The sequence below is a fragment of the Pistacia vera genome, unplaced genomic scaffold (genome assembly GCF_008641045.1).
Source record: "Pistacia vera cultivar Batoury unplaced genomic scaffold, PisVer_v2 Contig290, whole genome shotgun sequence".
NCBI lineage: Eukaryota > Viridiplantae > Streptophyta > Magnoliopsida > Sapindales > Anacardiaceae > Pistacia > Pistacia vera.
In genome coordinates, this window is record NW_022196102.1 from 1,021,926 (window position 1) to 1,045,296 (window position 23,371).

The 23,371-nt window shown below is 32.7% G+C and overlaps 2 protein-coding genes and 1 pseudogene across 3 annotated transcripts; 2 read left to right on the forward strand and 1 right to left on the reverse strand.

Annotated features, from left to right (window-relative positions):
- Positions 1-3,156: 3,156 nt before the first annotated feature.
- On the reverse strand, positions 3,157-8,838 carry LOC116134706 (annotated as a pseudogene).
- A 1,214-nt stretch (positions 8,839-10,052) lies between these two features.
- On the forward strand, positions 10,053-10,966 carry LOC116134647 (embryo-specific protein ATS3A-like). Of its 2 annotated transcripts, none has more exons than XM_031420318.1 (2): positions 10,053-10,201; positions 10,413-10,966. In XM_031420318.1, the coding sequence occupies exons 1-2, from the start codon at positions 10,103-10,105 to the stop codon at positions 10,863-10,865; spliced, it is 552 nt and encodes a 183-aa protein (XP_031276178.1). In that variant the 5' UTR covers positions 10,053-10,102; the 3' UTR covers positions 10,866-10,966. The 2 variants fall into 2 exon arrangements, with proteins under 2 accessions (XP_031276178.1, XP_031276177.1); XM_031420317.1 differs by having other exon boundaries at positions 10,061-10,201; positions 10,410-10,966.
- A 4,719-nt stretch (positions 10,967-15,685) lies between these two features.
- Positions 15,686-16,788, forward strand: LOC116134651 (WUSCHEL-related homeobox 3). The gene is made up of 2 exons (XM_031420322.1): positions 15,686-16,091; positions 16,471-16,788. Exons 1-2 carry the CDS (start codon positions 15,695-15,697, stop codon positions 16,737-16,739), a joined length of 666 nt encoding a protein of 221 aa, XP_031276182.1. The 5' UTR covers positions 15,686-15,694; the 3' UTR covers positions 16,740-16,788.
- The last annotated feature ends 6,583 nt before the right edge of the window (positions 16,789-23,371 follow it).

A 23,371-nucleotide genomic window follows, 5' to 3' on the forward strand; every position in this document is an offset into this window, starting at 1 on the left:
ACGAGCTGCAGTGCTCACGGCACGGGCTATTTCCCTTTGCCATGCTTTCGCGCCACCTACAGGCGTTTTTGGCAGTTGCATCGCCGCAACTGACTTGGATGGCACGCCTTTGTCTAAACGGTCCAGTCTTCGGTTGACCGTCTGGATAGTATTGTCAAACCTCTCCAGGTAGCTTCTAATAACGGGGTCAAGCTGTGAACTTGACGGGATATCTCCTGTAGCATTTTGCGGGGCCAAAGGTTTTTTGGAAGAGGTGTCCCCTTGAACTTGGGGGAGCCCCTCAGCGCCCTGGTTGGTTTACTCAGGTTCTGGTTGGCAGGCCATTTGTTGCTGTAGGACCGATAGGTTGGAGATTCTCCTGATGAAGGATGAACACTAAACCAGCCCTCCTTCTAGCGCCAAACTGTTGATGCGTGATTTTGACACCAACGAAACGCACGTGTGAAATGTTGACCAAAAGACACACGTGAATGGAAAGGAAGACAACACTAAATGCAATGAGAGAGGAGTTTTAAAGTGGTTCAGATACTAAGGAAGCAAATCCTGCGTCCACTGATGTTTTTATTAATGATAAGGGTCAGGTCGCTTTAGACAACTGACTTTACACTGATGATACAAGGTATCAAAGACTGTCTTTTCTAGAGAGAGAGTTTTGTCAAGAGTAAAATGTGCGAATCCCCTTAATGAGAGAGGAGCTCTCATTTTATAGTGGGATGTCTTGAGGTAATGATCATAGAATCTGTAAGTTGGTGGGATGATCCGTGCAAATCCTTCTTTTAAAGTAATTCACATGATTTGCTGTAGGGATTGGACACGCGGGATCATCACAACTCCTTGCTGGCCTGACGTGCACCCATTATTCTGACGGAAGCAAGCTGTGGGGTGCAACCATGATCACACGACGCGGCTGCGCCAGAATGGCAGTAGACTCTTCCCGAGGTCTGACCTTTCGCACTTAACTGGGTGCCACGTCAGCCCTATGTTCCCAGGCATAACAATAGTGATACTCTATATATAAATAAACTCTACATAGTCATAAAAAAGTCTAGTCCCAATTTAGGATAGTTATAAATAAGAATAAACTCCACATTGTAATAAGTTATAATTTTTCTAATTCCCGTTTTAAAGAAATTTGCCTCCACATAGTAATAAAGTAATAATTATCTGTATATTACAAAAAAATATATGTTATGTTATATTAAAGCTTTAAGATGAAATAAAATATTTATCTAAAGTTGTTTGAGACAATGATTTTTATATTTTAGAGTTGTTACAACTTCTTTTACCTTGCTAGTATGTAATAACTTGCTAGCATTGACACCTTCTTGTTAAAGCTAAAATATTTTTAGTTTTTCAAGCATGTTTAGAGCTTCATGGCATGAAACTTTTTGTATTTCTGTACTATCATCTTTAGGATTATTTCCTTTATCTTCTTGTCTAATTGTAGCAATGAATTTTTCTTTGGTTAAAGTATACACGATTTGTCTCTCATTTGGATGATCGAGGAAAACATTAATATCCATTCGATTAGTGTAGTAAAATTGTCGAATCTGATCATTCAATTTTGTAATGATTATTTTATTTTTCTTGTCCATTTTATTTGCAATTTGCAATTCATCGAAATCGGTGGTCCTAATTTTGCAATGCTTAAAACCATTGATAATTGTCTGTGGCTTTACATCAATTGACCATGTATCAACTGCATTTATAGTTCCATCAATGACACTTATTTTTGTTGGTTCTAAGACACGATTTTCTATCCATTTCAAAAATAGGTAATTAAAGCATTGAATTAAAATCTTAATACTACTAAAATATAAATTGAAATCCTAATACTGTACTACTAAAACATGAATTAAAATATAAGAAATCAAAACTATAATTTTTGTAACTACACCTCTATTAAGTTATAATCTCCTTACAATAATAAAATTAGTTGGTTCCATCATTATGACTATAGAGAGGTTTTACTGTAATTGGGAGAAGAAAATTTCGTAAATAATTTTTGTATATCTTTCAATGAGAATTTACAAGACAATATATAGGATAATTGTAAGTGTGAAAGCAATCATCCTAATAATTACAATTGATTATAATAGAAAACTATCCTAATTGATTTGGATAATAAACAGGTAACAAATCATGGGATATGTCATATGGGTAACAAATTGTGGGATATGGTCAAGAATCAATACAGGATCTTTCCTTTAATACTCCCCGTCAAGTTGGAGCGTGAATATCGAGAGCGCCTAACTTGTGAAGTAGTTTGTGAAATAATACTTGACCTAATGCTTTTGTGAAAACATATGCAATTTGGTCTTCACTTGCCACGTAAGTGGTTTTAATTTCTTCATTGTCAATCCGTTCGCGAATGATGTGATAATCAATCTCAATTTGCCTGATTCTCTCATGGAAGACCAGATTAGCAGCAATGTGCATGGCTGCTTAATTGGTTATCACAAAATAAAGTCGTTGGTTGAGGATGGTCAATACGTAGATGCTGTAGTAATTGCCTTAGCCAAGTCAACTTACAAGTAATAGAGGCCATGGACCTGTATTCAGCTTCGAGAAAAGATTTGGATACCCTGGTTTGTTTCTTACTTTTCCAAGAGATAAGAGCTTTACCCAAGAATACACAATAACCTTTCTTGTTTCTAACATATACTTTCTTCCAGAATCTAACTTTCTTGTTTCTAACAATCTCCATCACCATTTTCCTGAACAGATTAGCAGGACCACAAGACCAACGGTGCTGCTGGAATCGGAAGGCTTTGAATGTACTGGGAAGTTCACTTTTCACCTGTTGCTTTACTGGATTCTTTTCGAGAATGTGATGTCTTTGCATTGAACTAAGGCCACATTCATTGGTTTACTTGAAGCTGGAAAGGCTAATGAATGGGTTGTCACAAAAAAATTGGGAGATACCCTCAAGAATAAGGCAGCTGAAGCCAAGAACAAAACAAACACCAAAATCATCAAAAGACCTCGATTCAAAATTACAGATAGATTAAACACTCTGGAGCATGGAATCGCATCGTTCCTTTTCTTCTGTGGATGCTATGATTATGTCCATGGGAAGAACCGTTACTATATATACCTTTTCCTCCAAACCATTACCTTCCTCATCACAGGATTAGGCTATGTCGGCACAATCGTCTAGCGGCGGTATTTCCCAATAAGTTTCATATCTCTACTAGCCCAAGCCTCTTCGTGCTTTTTCATGCCATGTCCATGTGCTTTTTTTCCTCTGTACAACCAAATATCTGTATAAGTGGGGTTCTGTGAACAACATTGATTGCAAGTATTACAGTTCAAGTTCATTCAGACCAAAAGTCATTAAATATGTTATGGCACACAAAGATCATTGCCATGCCTTCCTCAAAAAAGGAAAAAAAAAAAAAAAAAAAACAACAACAACAACAACAACAATTGATGAAGAAATTACAGAAGAAATGCTGTCAGTAATTCACCTCATTATATTGAGTGTAACAGCAAATGGTTTAGACAACAGGGAGACAACTATTGTTATTTTTATTTGATTACATTGCTTGTCATTGGGAGAATTTGTCATTTCTCTCTCCTTTTTTTTTTTTTTTAATTAATATGCATTCAATTTCTTTGGCTGTGCTAATGCCAATTTTTTGTACATATAAAGTGTTTTTCATGATAGACATCTAGATGATATTTCTCTTCCCTAGTCAGTTTGTATTGTAATTTTGATTAAATTGCAAATTTTATGATGAACTCAACATTTAAGCCTTATCTTTGTTGCATTGAAGTTCTTGATGATAGTTGTGGAGTTGCGACAAGGATCATAGGATTTTACAGTCCTTGATCCTACAACTTTAGCAAACAGCTAGGACAACCTTAAAAATTCCAATGTAGGAGCATGTAGGAAGATACTCTCAAGTATGTAGGTCCAATTCATTTGACTCTGCAACAATCACGTGTTCCAAACAGTATAAACTATAAACCAAACAGTCACAACAAATGATAATTAATTAATTAATGGGTTGCGATTATATGTGAAGCATTGACCACCAGATCACTCAGAGGAGCTCCCTTCGCTGCTCTTTCAGCCAAGAAGGCACAAGGCTTGAAAAATTCTCCATACAGTTTTGACCATTCCTCCAATCTTGAAAAGATGTACTTCGATCCCAGAAAGTCACCTACAACATGATACCTTCCCTTCAGGCTGTGTAAAACCGGATATCTGAATCGGTTTTGCCATTTTTTGACCTAGACCCAAATATTCAAGTACCTCTATTAGCATACCCGGTAATCAAACCAATTTTTAGGGTACTCGAAATTTTGGTTCGGTTATTGGGTACCTGGTTTCTGACCCAAATATTCAAGTACCTCTATTAGCATACTCGGTAATCGAACCAATTTTTAGGGTATTCAAAATTTTGGTTCGGTTACTGGGTACCCGGTTTCTGAACCAAATTTGTTTTTCTAAATTGCCTTATATTTTTACATTACAGAATAATTTTACTTTCAGAATTCATCAAGTTGATTTAATATACACTAAACATCAAATGTTTTACATTGCAACTACTACAAACAAATACAATTCATAATTTATAGAAAAAAAAAAGTGTAATTAAAGTCTTTTACATTTATTCCACCAAAAAGTGTATAGAAAATTAGAAATAAAAAATGTCTTATATATTTATTCCACTAAACACAACACTGTAGCATAGCAAATGCCCACAAAAAGCCCAGTAGACTTCCACCCAAAAACTAGCATCATTACCATTAAAATCAACACTGCAATTTATTAAAGATGACAAATATAAGTAATTAAAACCCAACAAAACTTACTCATCGTTAAAAGCAATTAAATTAACTCAAAATAAACCAAAAGTGAGCTTTGTAGCTAGCATGACATTTTGTTTCACTGCAAATACAAATAGTAAACTAAATATAAAGAAAGAAAAATTTGGCAGATAACAAAAACTAAAAAAGAAAAATACAATTATAAAATGTCAAACACATTAGCCAATTTTAGGAAAAAAAAATGATCTTAGTCAAAGCTGACAATTTAAAATACACAAAATCATTTGTAAAAAGCTTTTGATTCTAGTTTTTAATTACTTGATTAGATTGGAAGATCCCTTCACAAGTTTCATCTTCCTTAAATGCTTGATTTTTCTTAATTAATTATGTCAACTGTTAGATAATTAAAAATTAATGAGATAAAGGAACCCAAAAATAAAAAATAGAAAAAAATTAATCAAACTGAAAATAACTAAATAAGAAAACACGTACTTTTGAACTACTTAATCGAACTGAGAACTGACACAAAAATTGAGAAGGAGAACAGCTGGAACGAGAATGTTGAAGAATTGGAGAAGAAGATGTGAACTGGAGTGGTGGAGAGATGGAGAAGTCGAGATCAAGAAGAATTGAAGAAGAAGATGCGAAATGGAGTGGTGGAGAACTGGAGAAGTCGAGCTCGAGATCAAGAAGAATTGAAGAATAAGATGCGTACTGGAGTCTGGAGAAGAAATAGGCAAATAACGTTTTCGGTTAAAATAAATTAATTTAGGCCTTTTCACTTTTGTTCTGAGTCAAAGATAAGAAAGGAAATAATAATTAATAAATTGTGTTTTAATTTTTAAACTTTTGATCTTTTAATTTTTTTTTAATTACACCGGGTTTTGGGTACCCGGATTAATTTTATAATGTAACCCATAACCAAACCGAATATTTGAATACCTTATAAACTCTTACCCGAATTTTCAGTACCCGAAAAATTCGATTCATTTCGGTTTGGATAGCAGGTAATTTTACACAACCCTACCTCCCCTATAAGTTGGAAAACCCATGCCCTTTACAGCAGAAACATCAAGCTCAACAGCTTTGACTGCAATACCTTCGGCAAATACTCAACAGGCCTCATTAACCACTGGGAAGAATATCATCTCTACAATGTCCTTCTCTGATAAATCAGAAAACATTGGGTCAATGGCACTCCGAGCCTTCTCAATGTATTTCTTTAGTTCAAGATCTGGTCTAGTTTTGCATTTATCATCATACTAGTAGAATCCTTTGCGGGTGGTTTCACCTGCTCTTTTATCGTCTTGCATTATTGGGATAATCCTTGATCTATAGGTTCTCTCAGGGAAATTCTCGATAAATTGCATGCTAGTTGCAATTGCCACTCCAAAACCAATAAGGTTAGCCAATCTGAAAGGATCCATTGGCATTCTAAATTTGGTAATTGCCCCATCAATCAGATAAGGATCTGCTCCACGTTCAACAAGCCAAAAAGCTGCCCGTATGTAAGCAGACACGTACTCACATAGTGGTTTCTGGGTTCAATTGAACCATTGAACTTTCTAAAAATTTTAAAAAAATATTAATAGTTTATAGATTTTACGATTTTAATCCCACTTAACTTTATATTGATCGAATAAAAAAAATTATTAATTAATTCTTTTTAAACTTTTTTTTTCTTTATTTCCTCTCTTTTGCTCTCATATTATATTTTTCTTTTGGTTGGATACTCAAGAAAGATTACTACTTTGGATTACAAGGTAAGATGATACTACATTTTTATTTTTTTTACTTAAAATTAATTCTTTTCTTTTAGCTTTCTTAATTGATGAAAGATCATGAGTTATGAGTTTTTATTGAGTTTAATAAATGAGTTTGAAATAATTCCTAAATTTTAATGTGGGTTTTGATTTAATCTTATTTATGTTGAGGTATGGGTTAATTAATTGTTGTTTTAAGTTAGGTTTGATAAATTGTAGTTAGTTATTGAGTTAATTTTGAATATGGTTTAAAGAATTGATGAAACCTTAAGTTATTGAGATTTGGGGATTTGGTTTAATTTCGATATATTGGTTAGTTGCTTGATATTTAGAGTTAGATTTGATGAGTTTTCATGGGTTTATGAGTTGAATTTTATTGGGTTAGTAGAAATTGTTTGAAAAACCTAAGTTATGAGTTGAATTTTGATAAATTTGTGTTGTTTTTTAATTGTAATTGCAAACAAATTATATTTGTGGTAATAAAAATTCTTTTTTTTTTTTTTTTAGTTATGGACAAGTTTTTTTATCGAAAGAAAGTTTTCTAATGAGGAACCATCAATTGAACAAAACATAAGGCGTCACAATAGTGTTCATAATGAGCCTATGAAATCTAGTTCAAGACAAATATATGTTAAGCTTAACTTGAGTAGTCTTCCTGCAGATCCTGGATTGAGGATTGAAATTTTAGAATATCATCCTAATGATAGAGACAGAGGGAGAAAGACATACTTGCAAAAAAGACCTTGCCAACCACACAATCATAATTTTAAAAAGTGAGCAATTGAGAATGTAATGTGCCGTTTTAATCCTATTTGGTTTAGAGAATATGCAAATTGTTTGGAGTATAGTGCAGAAAATAAGGATGTTTTTGTTTGTGTTGTTATCTTTTTAAACATGAAATTAACATTGATATTACCTGTTGCAATTGCAAATGTTGAAAGAACGTTTTCTGCAATGAAGATTGTGAAAAATTGACTATAGAATCGAATAGGAGATCAATTGTTAAATAGTTGTCTTATTACATATATTGAGAGAGAGATATTTGATGAAATTGTCAATGAAACAATTATATAATGTTTTCAGAATATGAAAAATCGTGGAGAACAATTGTAAAATTGATAATTTGGTATATATAACTTTTAAAAATACATTTTTTATATTTAGTACTTCAATATATATCTTATTATAAATTTACCAATTTTAATGTTTTGAACCACTAACACAGAATTTTGGCTACGTCCTATGTGAAATGTGCAAGGGAAGAACATCCTGTTGAGTGTTGACAGCAAAGCCGATGCAATTACCGACCACAACTGGAGTCTTCTTTATCTTTTTACCAATATCGAGTAAGTCCACAATCACTTGGGAAGAAATCTTTTTAGGACGAACAATTTCCAAGAGTTCCATGATATGAGCCGGACTGAAGAAATGGGCTCCAACAATCCGATCCTAACACTTAGTGCGCTCACCGATCAAATTCAAGTCAATTGTGGAAGTGTTACTTGCAAGTCTGCAATATGGTGGACAATATTTTTCAAGATCAGCAAAAATTTGTTGCTTCAAAGAAACATCTTCATTAACAGCCTACATGACCATATCAAAATCTTTGAAGCTCTTATAGTCCAAAGCACCCTTAAGGAGAGACGTGATCTTGTCAAAACTTTTCTTGAGTCATTTGTCCTTTTTTTAGACGGATTTACAGATTGGCTCTGACCTACTTTGAATTATTGAGTTTATAAAGTGTTTAATGGACCATAAAGATTAGTTAAGATACATGCAAGTGATTAGTTAAGATGCGTGTAAATTAACTAGTATACCTCGGTCATAGATTAAAAAAAAAAAAAAAAACACTTTGATGGGGTTAAAAATCAGTTCCCTCACACCACTCTTAATTTATAAAACATGAAACAGATTTCAAAGCATAATATCCAGCTTCACCTGGAGAGTTGGGATGGGCTTTCAGTTTACGGGTCGAAAGGCCCAAAGCGTTTGTCTGAGTTTCTTTAACAAAAATGGGAAAATATGTTGTATTGATGATGATGGCGGGACTGGGAGACATTATTAAAGAGAGTGGAGCCTCCATTTCTTGTTCACACTTTCTCGGAAGAACCAATGATATATATATATATTCATCATCATATTTTCGACAATAAGACTGCGATGACGTTATTTTGACAAACACAATGTCCATCTATATTTAATATTAACAACTGTGCACAATTCATCCTGAAATAAATTCTAACCAAATACCTACCTCATTATGCAAATCCAGACCCGTCAAAAATAAATTCTGCATTACTGCTTCCTTACTACTTCAACCTAGCCATAAATTTGTATTTCACAACTTTTTCAATGCACATATTATACACATACACGTACAGTATATTCGTAATTTATTTAGATCTCAAGTTAAGGACATCCTAGGAAAAATAATCATAATTTGGACGCTGCTTAAAACTTATATGTGGATTATTGAATATGGTGTATACTTATCTTAATTATCAGCTTACAACAACTCAAAGTAATTTCAATTATTAATTGGTTTTAGAATTAGTTTATTAATATTTGTGTCCGGGTCAGATTAGATGGGGTAAATAAAAATAGGGTTAGGTATTCTATTATATATATTCTATAATTGTGAGAAACCTAGCGTGGAAAAGAAAAAAAAAAAAAAAAGAACAGAGAGTGAGAGGGAAACTGTCAGCATCTACTTTGTATGTGTTGCCAGATTTCTGATACTTAATAAAAAATTCCCTATTTGAATGCTGGACGTAGTTTCTTAATTGAAACGAACAAGAGCAAATCATGTGTTCTCTTTTACTATTTTGTTTTTCTTTATTGTGTGTTTTTTGTCGTGGTTTCAACATGGATGATCCATTCTTTCACAACAACCACGCATATGTAATAGACCTATAATTAACTGTTTCTTCTAAGCGTATATATTGTAGAATTGAGAATCACACAAAGTTCTATCTGCTTAAACCCCTAAATATTTTCACAATAAACCTCATGAATTGTCAACGTTCGATCGATTTTTTTTTTTTTTTTAATTATTTACTGGGGGTTTATTGTGTTTTAAGATATATAACTACAGGCGTTAATTTAATTATCCCTTATTCAGACTGTTGACAATGCTTCAATTTGTGGAGTTATTGTTAAAATTCTGTGCGTGCGTGTGTATGCCAACGGAAAGAGGGGCGTATAGTCTAAAATTAATTTGACGGAAAGGAAAAATTCTAACATGCAAAGCAAACATATCGATCGCGTAAAGTACATTACAGAATCCATCTTTAACTAAAGAGATAAAAAAAGATTAAGATTATAAAGATGCTTTGCTCTTGAAAAGAGAAGATTTATCCGTGATAAAAGCAGAAAGCATAAGTAAACTTTAAGGAACCCTCCTGTGATGTATTCATATATCACCTGGGCTATAACATATAAAGCTAACAAGAATATAACTTTTTGCTATGTGAAGGAAAGAACAAATTATTCATGCTATATTTAAGTTGCATCACGGGATACTACGTGTGCCTGTTAATTTGAGGTCGATCGAGAGAGCGATGAGAATCAATAACTGCAGGGGATTGATCTTCCTATGTTGCGTGCTTTCGCTAGGTTTACTTGCAGGAGGTGAAAATCTCCACAAATTAAAAGAGAAGGTAATAATTTATGTCTTGCGGTCTGGATTCTCTTTCATTAATGGTTTTATATAGATTTAGAGATTGTTTTAAATGAGAGCTTTGTCTCCCTTATTAAGTGTGTTGTATAGTCATGCAACATTATATGTCTCGTTAATTTTTTATATACAAAGTTTGTAAGTGAAGTATTATTCAACTAATAATTCCTCTCACTATCTATTGTTTACAGCAGCAAAACTGTAACTACACGGTGACAATAGAAACAACATGCACTAGGGGTGCCGCAACCTCAAACCGTGTAAGCCTGAGATTTGGTGACACGAAATCTAATGACATCTTGGTGAAACATCTAAACTCCAAGCATGTAAGGAAAGTGGATCCATTAGCACCTGATGTCCTTGATGATGTGCCTAGAAAGCCATTTCAAGCTTGCAATGTGGACGAATTTCAAGTAACAGGACAATGCGTGGAGTCACCTGTTTGTTATCTGTATGTCAAATTGACTGGGAAAGATGATTGGCGTCCTGGTTTTGCACATATTAGGGCGCTAGAGGGGTCTCATCACAGCTCAGAATATTTCTATTTTCGACGGTATCTGCCTAGGAATGTCTGGCATGGCTCAGATATGTGCGACAGAGAGGTTACCCCTTTTGGGATTAAGCACAAGAGGAAGGTCTATCTTTAGAATTAACACAATCGAACCTTTAATGGTGGCATAAAGATTAATGTATTTATATATATAAGGTTTATTTGTCTATCTATCAAGTTAAATAACTTTTTTTCTCTCATTTTTTCCCTTTAATTTCTACCACTATATTTTATTTGCATGCATCTTCGTCATATATATATTTCATGAATTTATTTCTCGATGGTCACTACGCATTTCTATATTGTAAATAATAGAAAAATAAAGAGTTATGAGTAATTAAATTATTTTTATTTTTTGTAAGACTTGAATTTGACATGTGTAATACTAATATATAAGGAAGGTATAGAATTAATTTTCAGGCCAGGAATTTTCACCTTAGTTCCGTAACTAATGAATTTAACAGTGATCACGAAGAAGGAGAACTAGACTTTCAATTCCACAACTACCAAATAAAAAGGGACGGATGAAATAAAACACAGATTTCCAGAATAATTTGCGTGTCGGTTCAAAACTCTATATTAGTGTAAGCCAGCTGCATTTATGAGGTCTCCCATGTTTAATACAACAGTACTTATCTTAGACAAACACCCCCTTAATATATTGATTAGCATTTAACGAATTTCGTTACAGCTTTCTTCAACTAAGGGAAAGACTGAAGTTCAAGCCAAGAGGGACCAGTTTCTCCCCAAGAGTTAAAAATAAACAACTTTTTAATTAATTATTCAACAGACTGTTATTAATCCGAAAATTTATTAGTATTTAAGAAACATATACAGGAAACAAAGCCAGCTTTTTAACTAAAACAAACAGTGGCCTCTTCTTAGCTTTTGCTTTTGGCCTAGCCTTTTTAGAGAACGTGAATGGTCATAACTTTGATGCGTTCCATCACAATATGTTTCTGATTATATTGCAGCTACTTTATGTAAATACTTATGCAGCCTCAGTTAGGATCTGGGTTTGGTTTTATGAGAGAGTGCAATTTATTTAACTTCACTTTTTGGTCTGATTTACAGAGTGGAGACTACTATATTTACTATCTTGGGAAGTGGCACTGTTCATTAATCTCAAAATCAATGGTGAATAGGTCACTCCCCACTGACAGTTTGGATTACCTTCATCCAACTCCTACCAAGGATTATATATATATATATACACATGCACACACATTTTTCATTCCATATCATCAATCATCTCTAATTTGTATATACTCAAGTATTTAAATACCCAAACAATACGGTCAAGTATATGGGGCCCAAACATTTGAGTAATTTTCTATATGAGAAAAATAATATATTCACATCCTTTTTGTTTATTTTCTCGAATACTTTAAGAGAAATCCTATGGATCACCATATAGGGGAGAATTTTTTTCTTTTAAAAAGAAAAATTATATTTTGAGCCTTTCCTTGAACTGCGAAATGGAAGTTTGAATTATGTTCACTGTCTAGTTCTCAATCAAGGTCAAGCTTTGACAGGGGCTGAAAAAGGAAAAAAACAGTGAAATCTTTATGTAGAATTTGAACTAGTGTTCATTTTTTAAGTAATCACAGTTGTATGCCAATCGTTAGGTATATTACAAAAATGGTTTAGAACAACATTCTTATTTTCTCAAGTGATCGACTTCATTTTAAAAACTCTCTCCAACTGCAAATATAAATGTCATACAAGAATCATGGGTCATAGATTCATGATAAAATAATAATATACATAAAATACAGACACACCCTAATTTGTCAAGGTTTGATGTCTAAACAGTTACTTTACTTACTGGTATTTGCATCCCGATGAGGATTGAAGATAATTCCTAATATTGAACGGGTGAGATGATGGAGCGTATAATTTGCAGAACTGCAGGTGGCTCCATTCCCCACTAACAGGTATAGCCTTACTTTACACACGGAATCTTGATCTGTCGGTAGTCAAATCACAGTGAGCCTCACCAATCGCTAACGTATATAGCGTGTCCCAATCATCTTTCTTCATCACGTCTGCATATATTGACCAGAGAGTCTCCTCTCTGCTACTAGTCACACTCCGCATTGACCTCTGCAGAATCTAAATCTGCCCACTAATTTCTTTAATCTCAATATAAATTGTTTTACTCTCGTTCAATAACATGCTTCCAAGAAAATTGAACTTATTAAAGATTAATCGAACGAACTGCGGTACAATTCTTTTTCAAAAAGTGACCAAAATTGTAAGTATTAAAACAAAAAAGTGTAATGGATAAAAACTTTTAAATGTATTATTCAAAAGTTTTTGAATTTGAATATTTTTTTATTTGTTAATGGGAGTGATCATTAGAGTTTTTATCTGATAGATAATTTTAAAACTTTGAATGAGTAATTGAAATCCGTATAAATTGACTAGATTATTATTAAAAAAAAAAAGTATAATAGATAATATGATAAGTCAAGGAAAAACAAAAGTAAGAAAAAATAAAAGAAATGAATAAAAGGAGAATGAGATGGCAGGGACACATTGAAGAGTCGAATCAGCATCGGAAGGCATTGAGCAAAATATAGACCATCCGTGCATGAATGACGAAAGCATTCATAAATTAGAAATTTACAGGTTTGATTTGACAGTTTTTGTCATTTTTTTCTTGAAAAAAAAAATTCTTTACTCTTGCAATTGTTATCGTAATCGTTGGATATTATTTTTTGAATGTGACAAGTCGTTCTTTGAGCAGGCTGAACTGGCTAAAGAGACAACCCCACACCACCACCACCACCCACACCCAACCCCCAACAACCCACCCTCCCCCTTCCCCCCCAACAACAATCTTTTTTTCTTCTGTTTTCTGAAGGTAGGTACGTGGTTAAAGACTAATTCATAAGTTGTAAAACAAGTAAATTAAATTTCTCCACAAGCATGGTGGCCTTTCCATCCTCTCTCATTTATGAATATTTTAATTTCTCCAATGGCCAACTCTCCATTATCATAACTCCAACTTATGTATGTCACCTGTTAAAGTGTAACTCGACCACCATACTTAAATACAGACATTATGATTCAGACGAAAAAGATTTTAATTTCAGACGAAAAAGATTTTAATTTAATACCTCAAACGACCTATTATATAATGTTATATATATAACTACCTAACTTAATTAAAACTTTATATATATATATATATATATATTCAATTGGTTTACAATATATTAATTAGTTCTTTTAATTCCACTCTATCCTCAAATTTTCTCTTCTCTTCTTTTAACGAAGTTTTGTAAAGCAAAGAGAGGAAATTAAAGTTTAATACATGCATAAATCATAATAATTTGTATAGAACAAATTGGATGAATCAGGAGCATTTGTGTTGTCTCAAATCTCATACTGTATGGTTCAGTAAAAGTCCATTATTTAACAATATACACTACTGCTTTAGTCATTTATTCTAGAAAAGGAAAAGCAAGAGTGGGACGAAATTAGTATTAGTGTTTGAAATGAAGGGTGGAGATTAAAATGGGAATGTTGACAGAGCGCAGGATAATTAAGGCCATGCAAAAAGGACAGAGCATTGATCTGCATGCATTTATGAAATTTGTAAGTGTGGTTGTCCATAGCTCACGTTTTGTACCGTAAAATATATTATGTATGGAGAGAGAAGACAAAAGAGCTGAGACTTTCACCTACTTGCTTTATATCAGCTGGTTGTGAATGCTAATGTCAGGTCTGTGTAATGAGTCAAATAGTTTTAACACTGCCAAAATCTTGTATTTGTTATTAACAGTTTTACAACCCCAAATAATAAGAAATGTATAAACTGTTTTAGATCACAAGAATGTCAAACAAATCAGCACACATTTTTGTTTCGTGACCGGTGTTGTTTGATCAGGTTGTACATATCTCAACTAAACCTTAAAATCTGAAGTTGATAATTAGGTAAATTTCCTCAGTGATCATCATTTCAACTCAAGTGAGTCGAATTTAGAATTTCTTGAATAATACACTCAAAAGTCCTAGTTGACCTTTGGACAAACCAATGATGATTAAAATATCACACTTATAATGTATGCCGAGTTTATATATTCAATAACTTCTTTAGGTTTTTCCAATATTTTCTAATTGTTTCTCAATATACATACAATATTAAATTTTTAGAGGAGAGATAAGATCACCTTTCTCCAACCATGTCCTTACTAACATTTAATTCCCCTCAAGATATAAAAAAAAATTAATTACCGTACCTAGGGATTAAATTATTTATCTATGATGTTACGCAAAGTTTCAATTACAAGTCCAAAATCTATGAACCTTTATTATGATCGATATTTCATAATATATATATTTGGATGTATGTTTTGTAAAAAGTTTAGGGAATGTGTTTCACGCGCTGTAGCTGGATGTTGGAGCAGAAAATTGACCTCGAGAAAAGTTTTGTGTTCAGAATTTTACCTGGTGGCTGTGTGTCCTGGACCATGAAATAATTTTTTTTTTTTTTTTACATGGATATATGTCTTGTTCATTCCGTTGAAACTGAATAATAATGAGAGGATAATGACATAATCATTTAAGCTCATTCACTCTTCCTCTAACTCCAGATTCTTTCTCTTTCTTTATATTTCTCTCTTGTCTCTCTCTGTCTGTGCATATACTGAATCCTACACTTTGAATGCCCCTCTCAGGGAAACATCAGCATGACAACCTGCCCTTGTACTTTTTTCCTCTATATGAGCCTCTCTCTCTCTCTCCATCCTTTTTGTCTCTCCTCTTTTATATATTTTCTTTATACTTTCTACTGATTTTGCACTGTCGTCTCTAAAACTTTTCTTTTCAGTTTATCTTTCTCCTTTTGAACCCGGCTTTCATATTTATCAGAAGATAGTGCAACCGATCCAAGAACAGTTATTGTACTGTTTTGTAATGTCTCCAGCAACTTCCTCTAGGTGGTGTCCAACACCGGAACAGCTGATGATTTTAGAGGAATTGTACAGAAGTGGGATTCGAACTCCAAATGCTTCTCAAATTCAACACATCACTACCCACCTCTCCTTTTACGGCAGGATCGAAGGCAAGAATGTGTTCTATTGGTTTCAGAACCATAAAGCAAGGGAGAGACAGAAGCTTAGAAGGAAGCTCGGAAAACAACTCCAACAACAACACCAACTGTATCATCATCATCACCAGCCAAACCATAGTCAACTAAAACACCACCTTCTTCACTACTTTGACTCTCGTGCTTCTTCACCTCTTCAACAATTTTCCTGCTTCAGTCCAGTCAGATTCCTTCCCCAGGTAAAATCACATCTCAATTGCGCATATATCTATGTTTGTGTACTAAATATACAATTGTCTATAAAATCTAGGAATTTCTCATTGGTAAAAAGAATTACCTTATCTTTTTTATTGTTATCATTCTTTTCACTTGGCTCTTATAACATATTGTATGCTTCCATTCTTGTTGTTTCCAAATCCATGATATATACCATGGATTTAAAAAATTTGTATATGAATTTCATCAGAATTACCGTTTTAGTTGTTTAGGGTTTCTTGTAAATAGGTTGGTTTGCTCTACATTATTATTTTTTAATTATTTAAAACTGAATTGGTAGGAAGGAACGAAGATTTTCATTAATGTTTAGTTCTTAATTATTTGAAATTTTTACGTGTTGAACAGGGAGGACAGTCTGAAAATGCACCCCAACAGATGATGAACCACACGTGGAAGGTGAATATACCAGAAAGTAGAGCTGAGATGGGGAAGTCGTTGATGGGAATGTACGGTCGTGATTGGATAATGATGATGGATGCGGCTGCGGCGCCACCACCTTCCCCATCATGCTGCGCATCTAGACCACCGCTCAAAACCCTTCAGCTCTTCCCAATTACAGCCACCAATCTTAAAGAAGAGTGTAACTCAGACTCATCAAACAAGCATCTCTCCTGCAACACCACCATCAATAACTAAACCCAAATGCAGGCTCATATAGCCTTCTTTCTCTCTCTAGCTTAGGCTTTTAAATCTGTCTGTGACTTTGTTTCTTTGTTCGTCTTGATTACTGTTATGCTTAGCTAGACTGGAGACTCAGAAAGATCTAATTTGTCTACTGAGAAAAGAAACTGGTCGCCTACTGTTACATCTTTATTAATATATATGCTCTATCCACCATATTTAAAATCTCAACTTATATGGTTAAAAATCCTTCTTTCTTTTTCTTTTATCGACACTGATTTTCATTTTTTTAATTTTAATTAATAAAAGCTGCCATATTACCATTAGTACTCGATCTTTACACAAGAAAATATGTAGTCACGTAGAAGTCAGCTTTTCATTAAACCTTGCAGAAAAGTCAATGTATATAATGAAAACACTATTATAAAGATTAAAGACAATTCAATTTCTAACTTCTGAAGCTGTTGCTGAAAATAATTCCAGTTCTTGGAAATTAAAAACATATAAGAAGAAACAATAATCCCAAGGATAATACAAAGTAGTTGGTCTCATTACTCAAGAGAGTCTGAGTTCGAGTCCTTCCTCATTGATAATAAAGGTGAAATTTTTATCCTGTCGATAGTTTCAAGGTCTCGAGAAATTAATTGAGATGTACGTAAGCTGATCCAGACATGATGGGGGTATCGTCCTTACATACAGTTGTTTGATTGCACGAGACAACCCTTCCCCTTGAAGATTAAAGACAATTCAATGGACTTACATCCCTTAAAGATTCAATGGTCATTATATAATTTTATCAACTGCCAATAAATCTAATTAGGAAAACTGCCAAATGGAAAAGATAATTAGTCCAACTAGGAAATAAAGAATCTAATAAGTCAAACTACCTCTGGTCGTTAAAAAAAAAAAAAAAAAAAAAACTAGAAAGATATAGTGGATTGATTGTATACATGAAACAAAATAATTGTAGTCTATCATTTTATGAACAATAAACAAAATTATTCTATAGGGCCGTCAATTAATAATAGTTTGTCCCTGGGAATTTGACATCGTAATAATGTACAACCATGCATTAATTTTGAAACATTACGAAATCAAAGACACACGACAGGGGACTGTACTCCGGTGGGTAAAAATTAAATAACCCCTCTGCTACATGCGTGCATTTAGAGTTCACCATCACGTCACGCTCGCTACTTAAAAAAAGACGATAATAATTTTCTCATACTACTACTAGCATTATTAAATCCTACTCTACCTATACGTACGTTTTTAATACAAACATCATAATATGATACTTCATTATTTGATATATAAAAATCTGTCTCCGGGATGTCGACAAAGTACAAACTTTCAAGTTTATTATTATTCTTTTTTTTTTTTTTTTTTAATGCGAGTAAATTATTTATTAGTGTTATCTAGTAATAAGTAATAAAAATTTAATCGATGTTTTTATATATATATTAAAAACTGTATAAAACTTGTCGTTAATGTTTAATGACTTGAGATTTTAAAAATACGTGAACATCTATATTTAAGAATTATTTGTGATATATGTTACTTATAATTTGGCATTATTATATATATAGATATATTTTTATGCAGATTTAAAGTAAGGACTTAAAATTTATTTTGTTTTTCGTTTTAGGTTTAAACTCAAGATTGACTTAGCAAAACTAAATCTTTTATAAGCATTTTTTACTCTAGTATATATATGTACTAAAACTTGTCGATAACACCACTAAAGAAAAAAATATTTTAGAGTAATACTCTAGTATAACCATATTATTGATTCTAAATCTAGCCTACATTTGCTCAATGTTCAACACAATAGGGGATTGCATCTCATAAAATAGCCTAACCAAAATTTTCTAATTTTGAAGGATGAAATTGCCCCCTCAAACTTATTTCTTCAACTTCTTCTTCAAAATCTATCTAACCCATTCTCCATAACTAATATCCCTACCAAATCATTAAATTTTTCGATTTTATGCAGGTGATATTATGTTATTTTATTGACATCTTTGATATAAAAAAATTGCATTGTGTTGGAGTCAAATAAGAATGTAAGAAACATGTTAATTAGGGTATTTTATGTAGACATATGATTAATGTTGGTTGTTTGGGTTAATTTTCTAACCAGGGATGTTACAAATTAAAGGATTTTGATGTTTTTTATGAAACCTGGGACTTTCAATCGATCAATGTTAGTGGCATCAATTATAGGGCAGTCCCAAGGTTGAAGATGATGAGAAATAACCGATATCTACCAATAGGCCTATCTATAAAAATTGCGATCCCCTTTATAGGTCTTATTAGTGACCAATACCCCCTTTACGCGTCCTATCGATGATTGACACCCCATTATCAATCACTTCTCGTCTTCAACCTTTTTTTTTTTTTTTTTTTTTTTTTTTTTTTTTTTTTGTAACAAATAGCCCCTACAATGGTTTTCTTTTTCAAATATCTCAATTAAACTAACATATCCTTTGTCAATCTTTTAATCATCTAAGAATCACACATATCACCTCTAGAAAATTAAAAAGAAAAAAAAAATGTAGTGGTTTGATAGGAATTATGTTATGGAGAATGGGTTAGATGGGTTTTGATGAAAAAAACTAAAGAAATGTGAATGGGTCAATTTCGTCGTTCAAAATTAGGAAAATTGGATTTGATTATTTTGTGAGATAATTTCCACTTTGAGGCTAGTTTTCATTTCACACCCTAAAATAGGGCTAAATAACATAATTTCTCGCTATAGTAAAGTTGTTTTAAAGACTATTTATATTAATGTAATAAATAAGAAAGAAACTATAAGACAGGTAAGTCTCCCCGAACCATCGAAGTGTATGACAAGCCCATGTAAAGGGTTTGGTTAAGATATGACAGATTTCCCCAAATATAGGAATAGAACCTATCTGCTACATATATTTCTTACGGACGCCCCATTTCCTCGCATGGCGTTTTCCTATAATTAAATACGTTAGGTGAAATGAATTATTTCGGAATATGATTACTCAATTGAATTTAATATAAGTGGTAATTTTTCTTTTCCATTAATGACTACCCTTGTTAAACACCATTGGTTTTTCATTTGGTTTGATGGTAAAATATCAAATAGTTCTAACTTTTGTTTTTGATTTCGAGTTCCTTCAGACACTAATATGGGTGATTACTGAATAGATTTATCTATTCTTTCACTTTATACCTCTGAGGATTATTTGAAGTATATGTAAATTTGTTCGAATACCTCGTTTACAAAAAGAAAATTACCAACTACCCATGCACATATGTGAATTAGTTATAGAAACTATCACTTGTATGAATAGTTTTAATCGAGCAGATTTATCACATCAATATAGTTATTTTTTAGAACATTTAAAGCAAGTTTTCTTTTCCTTTAAGGAGGTGCACTTCTCGTTGCATGTCTCATAATTGAATAAGCTTGTCTAAGATGTATTAATTTTTGTTTAATATTTTGCCTGTAGCCATAGAGGTAGAAGTTGGTGTTATTAACTTCGCCTTCGTAAATTTGTACAATTTCAACCAAAACTTTTAACTGAGACCCCACTCGTCGGAATTTCTATATCCATATAATTAAATAAATATAGATCCCCCTTTACAAATAAATAAGCTTCGTTTAATTGGATAATTATATAAAATTGGGTGGATAGAGGTTTCCCTACTTTTCAACCATGGAAAGAATATTATTGATTTTAGAGGTGGAACAAATGGGCTGGGTTAGGCAGGCCAACCCTAACTTGGCCCGCGTCAACCCGGGTTTAACCCGGCTCGGGTATACTTCGTCAGCTAGGCTGAGCCTTCATAGGCCAACCCGACGACCCGACAAGTTATATATATATTTAAAAAAAAAAAAAACCCGTCCAACCTGCTTGGTCAACCCGACGGGTGCCCAATGGCCAACGTGCTAGGTTGACCTAGGGGTTGGACAAAAAAAAGTAAATTAAATATTTTTTTTTTTCAAAAACCTATTTTATCCTTAAAATATAACCGTTTTATAGCAGTTAGAGGGGTCATTTTGGTCATTTTCTTTTCCCATTTTTTTTCTATAAGTAGGGTCTAAACTCATATTTCCTCACATCCCAAATTCTCTCATTCTCTCATTTTCTCTATTGAAATCTCTCAATCTCTTTGTTGTCAATTTTCTCTCATTTTAATTTTTATTAGTTTTTGCAATTTTCAATTATATTTCCAAATTCTAATTCTCCTTCTTTAATTCTTTATTTTTTCTATTTTTTTTTTAACTATAATGGATAGATATTTCCATCCCATCAATTTCGATGATGAAGAAAATTATCCTAGTCCCCCTAAATTTACTAATGTAAATGCAGTAGATTTAAATAGTTCCGCTTTCCCATTCTCAGAATCCGATACACCTCATAATATTCCCCCCTTCCTCCCCATGCTACTACAACTCCCGATGGTTCTAGAAGTCGTCCTCGTAATCGTTGTCCTCGTCCAACTCCATCTCAAGCAGAAACGGGTTCATTAACTACAGTCGGAATTGACGACAGGCACACATTAGATGTTTAAGTGCATTTCGAAAAGTTTTACGAGACAGAAAATAGAGTTCAAGTGAAGAAAACAAGATGCAAGTATTATGGAAATATTTATAAAGCTGATGCAGGTAATGGTACTAGTACTTTAAAAAGGCATGCTAGTAAACATATGAATTAACATGGAAATAGAGAAACCAATAAAACTCACATAACTAATATGGGTAGTACTCGGTGTTATAATTCTAATATATATAGGGAACAATTAACTTTATATATTGCTGCAATTGATCAACCTATTAATATAGCTGAAGATAAATATTTTGAAAGATTTATTAAAAATTCATTTTTCCAGAATTTAAAAGTTATTCTAAAACGGAAACTAGAAATGATTTAATAAAATTGTTTGAGAAAATGAAATTAGAATTAAGAAATAAATTACATAGTTATCATGATAGTGTGGCTCTAATCGCTGATATTTACAGTGATAGAGCTAAACAAGATTATATTTGTGTGACTAGTCATTATTTTGATAACGAATGTAAATTAAATAAATTTTTATTGGGATTTAGATTAATAGATGTGGATCATAGTGGTCAACAAATTTATAATAAAATTGTTGAAGTTTTAAAAGATTATGATATTGTTCACAAAGTGATAAGTTTAACTTTAGATAGTGCAAGTGCTAATAGTAGAGCTATAGATATTTTTAAAATAAATTTTCCTTTTTATGACAATTTGAAGTTTTTTTACAAACGTTGTGCATGTCACCTTATTAATTTAATTGTGAAAAGTGGAATTAAAAAAATTAGAAATAATATTGATAGAATTAGGGATTCTTTAGCTTGGATTACTAGTAGTAATAGAAGAAATACTGAATTTCAAGATGCTTGTATAAAATCAAATATGTCTCCTAGAACTTTTGCATTAGACATGTCTGTTGGATGGAATAATACTTATTTAATGCTTGATTCATGTTTACCTTGTGCAAATTTAATTAGTTATTTTGTAGCAAATAATAGGGGTCCTCATTATTTGGTAGATAGTGATTGACATATAACTAAAAAATTTCATTCTTTTCTTAAAAATTTTTATCAATCCACTTTAATTTTTTCTGGTGTGTATTATCCTACTAGTCCATTGATAATACATACAATTATAAAAATTTCAGATTTATTTAAAAAAATAGAAACAATGAGATTTTAGCGGGACCAATAGAGACAATGGAATTAAAATTTTAAAAATGTTGGAAACCCCTTCCTTTTCTTTTTTGTTTAGTTGCCATATTTGATCCTAGAATTAAATTAGCGAGTTTAGAAAATGGTTTAGACAATTTAAGTGAAAATTTACAAGACGAAGCATATGCCAATCAACTAGGAGAGATAAGACAATGTCTTACAGAGGTATATTTGCAATATGAAAACAGGTATAGGAGCTAGCGAAGAGGCGAAATACCCGAGGAAGTAGCATTAGAAGACACATATGAAGACTTCGACTCCCAAAATGCACTTAATAGACCGAAGAAGACCCGAACCTGAAGCATAGCCTCCTCTTTAGAAGCATCAACAACAAATATACTGTCTTCCATGCCACTACAGAGTAATGAGCTTCACCAGTATTTGGCCCCGACGTGCTACCAACAAATCTACAACAAAGAGCCAACTTTGATGTCTTAGAATATTAGAAAACCAGAAAATGTATTTTTCCAGTATTATCAAGACTTGCCCTGGATGTTTTTTCTGTTCTTGTCTCAACCGTCTCATCCGAACAAACATTTAGTGCAAGTGAAAGAATTTTAAATGACAGGAGGACTAAACTTTCACCAAAATTGATTGTAGTCCTCACATGTCTTCGAGATTGGGAACGGTCGTGCCACTAGGATCAATACAAGGTTGTTGATGATACTTTAATATAATCATTTCAATTTTGTAATTTAGATGATACAGATGAGGGATGTCCTAGTCAACCCTCAAATTAGTTGTTTTATAAATTGTAACTTTATAATTTGTAAATTAACTGTCAATTATTGCACTGTTTTTTCCTTATCAAGTTTTTGTCCCAATTGGGTTTTTCTTGGTAAGGTTTTTAATGAGGCAATAATTGTTGTAATTTCTTATTATTTTTTTTTTT